Source organism: Dichomitus squalens (genome assembly GCF_000275845.1).
Source record: "Dichomitus squalens LYAD-421 SS1 unplaced genomic scaffold DICSQscaffold_122, whole genome shotgun sequence".
Taxonomy (NCBI): domain Eukaryota; kingdom Fungi; phylum Basidiomycota; class Agaricomycetes; order Polyporales; family Polyporaceae; genus Dichomitus; species Dichomitus squalens.
In genome coordinates, this window is record NW_006767004.1 from 5,046 (window position 1) to 12,771 (window position 7,726).

The window sequence follows — 7,726 nt, forward strand, 5'->3', positions numbered from 1 at the left end:
TTAGGTCATCGAGCAGTTCAAGGCCGGCAAATACAATGTCCTTGTCTCAACTTCAATCGGCGAGGAAGGTCTCGACATCGGCGAAGTCGACCTCATCGTTTGTTACGATGCACAGAAGACACCTATTCGCATGGTGAGTTCACTCCCTGCAGTCACACTCAACGACGTACCAACACTGAGCGTTCAACGTTGCTACACAGTTACAACGTATCGGACGAACGGGCCGTAAGGCGTCCGGCACGGTGCACATCCTCCTCGCGCAAGGTCGAGAAGAGCAGAATTGGCAAAAGGCGCAGTCTAGCTACGCCAATGTCCAGCACTTCATCGTACGCGCGTCAGACCTCAAGGTCTATGGGGACGTCGACCGACTCCTTCCCCCCGACATTGAGCCCGAATGCAGGGAGATGGAGATGGAGATTGAGCCATACATCCGCGAGGAGCGCCCGTCCCGCAAGGGCTCCAATGCGACCGGTTCGCCAAAGGGCCCGAAGCGGAAGCGCAACGATGACCCTATGCATAACATTCCGACGGCGGCGGCGAAGGGCTTCGTTGGCGTGGCCGAGCTGCTCACAAAGGGAAGTGCCACCCGCAAGAAGGCAACCCAGAAGCCGGGCAGGGTGGATTGGGAGCATGCGGACGAGGATGACTCTGATGATGAGGATATCGAGGCCGGTCTCTTCGCGCAGCCTCGGAGGGTGAAGTCGACGTCTGCCGCGGACTCGTCTAAGGGCAAAATGAAGAAAGGCCTTGCTCGGAGTGCGACGGCGGCAGGGCCTAGGAAGAAACCACCAGGGCCGAAGAAGAGCGCGAAGCAGACGACGCTGACACAGTTGGATCTCGTCTCCAGTGACGACACGGACGATGAGGCGATCGACTCCGCAGCACCTGGTCCTTCACAACCGATGGCCCCCGCTGGTTCATTTTCCGATGAGCCTCTCTTCCTGTCGTCTCCTGAGCGTGAGATGTCACCGCTCAGACTACCGTCTGATGACTACGAGGTTGAATTCGTAGACGAGCCCCATCCGAAACCATCTACACGTCCATCAGCCAACAACTCCGTCTCATCCCCGAGAAGGTCGATAACGACTCGCAAGTCGGACATGGGGCCTCCCGCGCTGGCGTCCAACCTTGTACCTACCTCTCCATCACTATCCGACGACTTGCCACCCGAGCCGTCTTTCGCTGTCAGACCTCTGGGCAAGCAAGCACGCAGAGGAGTGACAGGAGACGTTCTTGACCTAGCATCCTCTCCTCTTGCGCCTCCTCCGCTATCCCAACGTCGCTTGAAATATGAGTGTCCCAAGTCACCCACCCCTCCGCCCGCTCAGCCGCCCAGGAAGAAGCGCAAATTCAAAGACACTGCAGAAGCGTGGCGACACAACCCCTGGATCGACGTTGAGGCAACCCACTCGGGCGACGAAATGAGCGTCGGGTCCTCACAGCCCGACCTCGACTATATCGTCCCTGACAGCGACGATCACGCGTTCCTAGAGGAGCCAGCAGAAACGCAAGCGTCCCCGTCTTACGACCAAAGCGCCATCTACCGTCGGAGCCTCATGACGCAGGCTCCGGGAGGTGGCGGGCCCGTTTTTGCGAACAGACCCGCTAGACCCGGCCAGGCGGCGCTGAGACTAGATCGCGGTGGGACGTCGAGATATCGGCGCGCAGTGACTCCGCCGTTACGAGGCGATGAGGACGAATACGAGCGTGACAGCTTCGTAGTCGACGATGATGCAGAGATTGCCTACGCGCAGGCACCTTCGAGCGATTTGTGATAATCGACTGGCGAGTGCAGTGAAGCGATCGGAATAGCTGTATACTATACTTATGCATACGGACTCTGCGAGAGAAATCCAATGGTTCACGTGTGAATAAAGAAGAGAGGGAGCGAATGGCCGAGGAAGTCCCCTTCATTTTGATAGGAACTGCCAGACCTTCGATGCGACACCAGCCATCGTTTCTTTCCACTCTGAACCCCCCGGGTCTGTCGCGCCGCTTGCATTGTCTGGGCTGTAGAGCGCGTAAGGAACGCTGCGGTCTCCGCCATGGCTCACGCCCGGGACAAGTGGGAGCTCGCCAAGGACGCCCACCCCGAACTGCTCCGCAGTAGCCCGAAAAGATGCCAGACAGCTCGTGTGCTGTCGAACATGACGAATAGATGAAGTGCGACTCGTTCAACAAGAGGCCAACGATCTGGCCGCATGGTACGGTAGCGATAGGTGTAGTGTAGACATCCTCTGGCTGTAGAGACTACAACGAGGGTTATTGCCGTGCGCCCTTTGAGTCGGCGCTGAGCTGGTTGTACCGGCCCTGTAGCCGCCTGATTTCAGCCGCGTCCGGTCCCTTAAGATGCATAACGAGCTCTGCGGCGCGCATGAGAGACTGATGACCCTCCTGCAGTTGACCGAGCTGTATTTGAAGTTCGCCATGTTGGGCAAGAGCGCGGCTAATCATAACAGGGGCATGCAACGATTCCGCGAGGTCTTTGATCTGCTGGACGAAAAACACAGCTTCTCGTGCCGACCCGCGAGCTGCGTAAGCCTGAGAAAGGGACAACAGGGTCGAGAGCAGACCCTCAGCCAGACGCCACCCGCAGGAGTCTACGAAGACGTGCGCTTTCGAGGCGCGAGGAGAGAGTATCCGCGTCTCTTGGATGGAAGGGCTGGAATCTTCCGGCTGCTTAGCAGTCACTTCGAATGGATTGTCCTCGGCAGGCTGCTTTGACGTCGGTGTCGAGGGCTGCAGTCGGGAAAGCGTATCGATAGCGCGGTTCCAGAGACGCAACGCTTGCATGAGTCCCTCGATGGAAGACGTAGGATCGTCCTGGAAGGCAAAGATTCAGAGGACACCTCAGAAACAGCCATGACGCTTACCCTTGCATCCTGGACGGCGGCATATGATAACGCAGCTTGCGCGGCACGCTCCAAGAGTGCGGCCCGCACACGGACGCGCTGCGCCGTTGGCAAGCCTTTCTCCTCAACTATACAGTCGGCAGCAGCAGCGACGGCATCGCAGTATGTCATCGAGCTGAGAGTATCATGAAATGAGGCAGAGACCGCAATGGCAATGACGAGACACCCACGCCTTGAGCACTTCGCCGGACGCTGCAAGTGCCTCTGAGTACCGCAACAACAGGACAACCACTACGTCCGGGGATAGGGAGCCACTGCGCACAGCAGGGAGAACGTGGGCTAGAATGGACGCAGCCTTCTCAGCTCGTCCCAGCCTTCTCAGCTCGTCCCAGCTTGACATACTCGTGCGCGGTGTCGATCGTCAAAGAGACGTACACTGTGCACCACAGTCAATACCAGACCGTATCCTTGGATACTTCAGGTGACTCAGCTTACCTTCAGAAGCTACGCCAGTATGCCTCTCGCTCAATCGCCTAGCTGCGTTGAGTAGCTGCACTCTGACGAGGATGTGGCCGACCAATCCCATCAGATGAGACACCATACCTATCCGATATATTAGCTACAACGTCCACGATACATGCACCTAGGCACTTACGGATGAGCCCGATGAACTTTGAGAAGTCGTCAAACTCGATCTTGCCCTGGATCCCGACAGTCGCAGCAGCTTTCGGAGGAGTCACAACTGCCGCGTTGAGTGAAACAGGATCCAGCGCTCTCCGTCTCCTTGGCGTAACGGGTGGAGCCTTGGCCTTCGTCGCACGCGGGGCAGCCTTCGTGCGCATCGTGGCGGCGGTCTTGCCTCTCGTCATCCTTCGCGGAAGTTGCGACTCGGCGGGAGCAGGCTCGACAACCTTGTTCTTCGGCGCTTTCGAAGTACCGCCGAGGGACGGCCTTGAGCCGACAGAATACCTAGGAACGGGGGCGGGAACCAAGGCGCGGATGATCTTGCAAGCCTCCTCTGTGTGAGAGATGACGGAGGGCGCGAGTGCAGGGTCCCGCGTGCGATGCGCGTGGACGGCAAGCCAAAGATGGAGCGAGGCCGAGAACTCGGATGAATATTGGGCGAGGGCGCCGTCAAGCGCAAAGTCCTGTCAGCGCACATCCATTCAGTGCCAGCTCGGAAACGATGTCGTCCACGAGGAGTCTCAGGCGAGAAGTCGAGACGACGCACCTGGCGCGAGAGGAGGCTCTGGGCTTCCTCATGATACTGCGTTGCATCTTCGTTCTGCTCCGTGCTCGTCAAGCCGGAGTGGTAGGACAGCTCGAGTCTCTTGAGCAGGACGCGCGCACGTCGCACAGGACGTTGCTCCGCCGTGTACACCTCGAGCGCGTCTTCGATCAGCCGGCGCAAGACACTTTGTACGCCCTGCTTCCATTTGCTCTCTTCCAGGCTGCTTATCTGCCGCTCGAGAATTGCACCTAGGACGCAATCGACATCGTCCTTGCTCAATGTAGACGGGCCGATAGCAAACCAGAATAAGGCGGAGACAGCCTCGGGCCCTTGGAAGAGTTCGCACGAAGCGATGTACGTGACGCGGTCTACGAGTGCGCCGAGCTGCTTGAGCGCGGGGGAGACCTCGAAGAGCACGGTGGACGGAGTTGTGCGTGCTAGCTCAACCAACTTGTGCTGAGTGAAGGGGAAGGCGCTGGCGCTGTTGAGGAACGCTTTGTACGCAGACTACGTCCGGATTAGCTGGAGAAGCTCGTGAAGAAGTCAAATCAACGTACCTTGCGGTCGCCCGGCTTCGCATGGCACACAGCCAAGAGCTCCCACCGTCTGTAGAGCTGCTCCTCAAGCAGCTTCCAAGCCTCCTCTTTACCCTTGCTCTCGCTATCAACGTCTGTGCTCGCATCGTTCTTGGCCGCGTGATACATCTGCAGCGCGCGTTGACCGAGACGGCAGCCCTCGTCCGCTAAGCGCACTGTATGGTCATAGCGTCCGCTTTGATGCAGCTGTCCCGCAAGGTAGTGGTATACCCCCGCGACGCAGCGTATGTAACTTGCGAGTGCTAGTTGGGAGACTGAGCTAGACGCAGGTGGGTCGGAGAGAAGAGCAGCGGCGCGTGCAAGATGGGAATGCGCAACGGTGTATGTGTCTGGGTTGTTCAATGCAAATGATGTTCGCGCGAGGGTGAACAGGCTTTCCAGGGCAGGGGTGAGCGTGCTCGATGAGAACGTATCCCGCTTTTACGGGGATAATCAGTATAATGCAAAGTGATCGGACGAATGGCGAACCCGAGTGATTGCCTCGCAATGTACGTCCACGATCTGCTCTAAGAGTGCTCTCGCAGAACTCTTGACTTCGGGCGCGAAAGAGGTCCTTGACTCCTGGAATGGCTCGACAACTTTGACTACGGCTCGACGCAGCCTCTCAAGCCCGCGCTTCACCTGGTCGTGGTCGCCACCGCTCTGTGCGAGCGAGGGCCCGCAACCCTTGATGTCAACAGTGAACTCGCTAATCTTGGACGCAAAATCTGGCGCGTGCTCTGCTCATTTCCGGGTCAGCTCCGCTTACCTGAAGGTGTGAACATACGCAAGAACTACTCACCAGTCAACTGCTCGAACACGGCGAGAGCGCGGGCGAGCGACATAGCCAGCGCGGATGCTTCGATGACAGTGCGGTCTTCCTCTGCTTGGGATTCGTGGCTTCCACATTGTACGAGCCGGCCTACTTGCTTGAGAGCGCGCAAATCGCCCGCCTGCAGGAGTGAGATCAGCGTCCACGTGAGACGGCTAAGACGTCTGAACAACAGCGAGACACAAGCGTCCTGGATCGCTTCGCGAGCCACAGTAGAAAGGACGGCCAGTTCTGACCATCCGCCTGGGCGCGTGCAGAGACACGGAGGACATTCGGGCGGGAACGAGAGACGTCGGGACCACTAGGATATAGTACTCACCTGCTTCGTGAAGCGACTCCAGTATTTGCAAAACCGAGCGAAAGCGACCCCGGCCATGAAGTCGGCGCAATCCTGCCTGTTCTCCACGGCGGCAACGAGCCTCGCGCACGAGTCGGACACGGACTGAGCGGTGCCTTCCGGAGAGACCGAGTCTGTGTTGGTGAACATGGCGGTGAACTTGACGGCCTGCTCCCAGAATGTGTTAGGGGAGACAACGGATGGTCGTGTGTGCGCGAGGCAGAGGAGCGAGTATATCCGAAGTGAGTAAGCAGATGAGGCGGGAGCAGGGGTTAATGCGAGGCGAGAGGTGATAGTGTACGCGCGGGCAAAGAACTGGTCGCATTGCTTCTCTGGGAGGGTGGACATGGCAGCTGTCTAGGCGAGAAGAGTGGGGGTAGCTGGATCGTGTAGCGCCGCGACGAGGGCCGGGATATCGGTCGTAGTGTTTGAAAGGACTTGCAGGATTTGTATGAGATAGGTAGATACAAGACTTATATGGAGTTCTGAGAGGGGTGGGTCGAAGAGGGGGAGGGCGAGCAAGTCGAGAGGAGAGGGCGCAGAAGGAGGAGGGGGCGCAGGGTGATAGAGGGCAATGAGAGGTTGACGCATATCCTGGAGGAGGCCAAGGGCGGCGTGGTACTTGACGAAGGATGAGAGGAGTGTCAGAAGAGTGGGGAAGGGAGACGTACCATCTCAAGAGTCACGAGCTTGGCGATGATACTCGACGCTGCTCGCTCAATGTCTACTTGGCCCGGACTGAGGTTTCGCAGAGTGGTAAGGTCTTTGCGGGCAGAGGTGGCAGTCTGTGTGGCAGAGGCGGTGGTAGGGCGGTCGAATGTGTTGGACCGTGACATCCTCCATCCCGAATCGACGAGGGTTGAGAGACTTGGATGCGGCATTGACGGCACGCATGACGGCAGCCTTGCGCTCCTGCTGAGATGTTTGGAGAGTGCCAGGCCTAGGCTTGGCTTTAGAGTCTGAGATGGAGAGTTTGGTGGCAAGCTTGTCGGCAAGATCATCTGCAGAGGGGTCGACCGTTGTTCGAGTGTCTGTAGAGGTAGCCCTGGTAGTGCGAGTAGCCGGTTTGCAGGACTTTGTGGATGGAGGCATGGTAGGAGGTGAGGAGGGAGGTGGTCGCAGGGTGGGAGGGTTGGAGGTGGAGGAGGGACACGGTCCAACCGCAGGCGCTCAACAGACGTATCTCTCCCACGTGATCGTGCTCGCCATCCACGGGCGCGTATACAGCTGGTTTCAGCTCGCTTGTCGCGAGAGCGCCGCGCCGTATCTCACGCATTTGCCCGTTTCCCCCCCCCCTAAGCGCCCCCAAAGGAACTTTGGACGACGATATCTCCTCGACAGCTCAATGTAACCACCTCATTCTTGCATATTCTAGCTCAGGATTACGACGCGCAGGGCACGGTACTGGCTTCAAGTTAGCAACTCGTTTAACGGACGATCCAGCTGCTTTCAGTCGATTTCACGCCGTCTTCTGCATCCATCGCACATATTTCCTTAAACATCCATCACATGGAGATACCTGGAAGGCTCACTGGAAGCCGTTGGCGGATGTTACGGAGGGCATATGGTACAGAAGAGGTCCATGATGTACGTTTTCTCCATTCTGCGAAGGGTTCTGGCGCATGCCTAGTATACCACTCTGTCGTATATCGTCAAATCCAACACATCTTTGCTACGAAACATGTCACACATGTCCACTGTTAGCCTACAAACCCATGCAATTGTGCTGGTTACCAATTGTAGTGTTCTACAAGCTCTCCTTTGCAGCTCCAACCTGCCCACCTCGTCTGTTCTTCCCTCCCACTCAGCAGTGACTACATGGCCCCCAACGCCTTGCAAGACCACAGAGATTAGGGTCAGTTCGGATACCGGGTTCTGAGCCAGAATCCAGGTTCCACC

The 7,726-nt window shown here is 57.8% G+C and overlaps 2 protein-coding genes across 2 annotated transcripts in view; one reads left to right on the plus strand and one right to left on the minus strand.

The window, feature by feature from the left end:
- DICSQDRAFT_164201 (P-loop containing nucleoside triphosphate hydrolase protein) overlaps nucleotides 1-1,775 on the plus strand; it is a gene marked incomplete at both ends in the record, with an annotated part of 6,245 nt that extends 4,470 nt beyond the window's left edge. The window contains 2 exons of the mRNA XM_007371569.1: nucleotides 69-133; nucleotides 201-1,775. Coding sequence (XP_007371631.1) covers nucleotides 69-133; nucleotides 201-1,775 — 1,640 coding nt within the window. The remainder of the gene's footprint in view (nucleotides 1-68; nucleotides 134-200) is intronic.
- A 487-nt stretch (nucleotides 1,776-2,262) lies between these two features.
- On the minus strand, nucleotides 2,263-6,919 carry DICSQDRAFT_175686 (uncharacterized protein; the record flags this gene model as incomplete). The annotated part of the gene is made up of 14 exons (XM_007371570.1): nucleotides 2,263-2,823; nucleotides 2,874-3,027; nucleotides 3,083-3,166; nucleotides 3,255-3,288; nucleotides 3,348-3,455; nucleotides 3,508-4,000; nucleotides 4,084-4,590; nucleotides 4,641-5,096; nucleotides 5,148-5,398; nucleotides 5,461-5,611; nucleotides 5,810-6,184; nucleotides 6,296-6,448; nucleotides 6,499-6,612; nucleotides 6,662-6,919. The coding sequence occupies 14 exons, from the start codon at nucleotides 6,917-6,919 to the stop codon at nucleotides 2,263-2,265; spliced, it is 3,699 nt and encodes a 1,232-aa protein (XP_007371632.1).
- Between the last annotated feature and the right edge of the window lie 807 nt (nucleotides 6,920-7,726).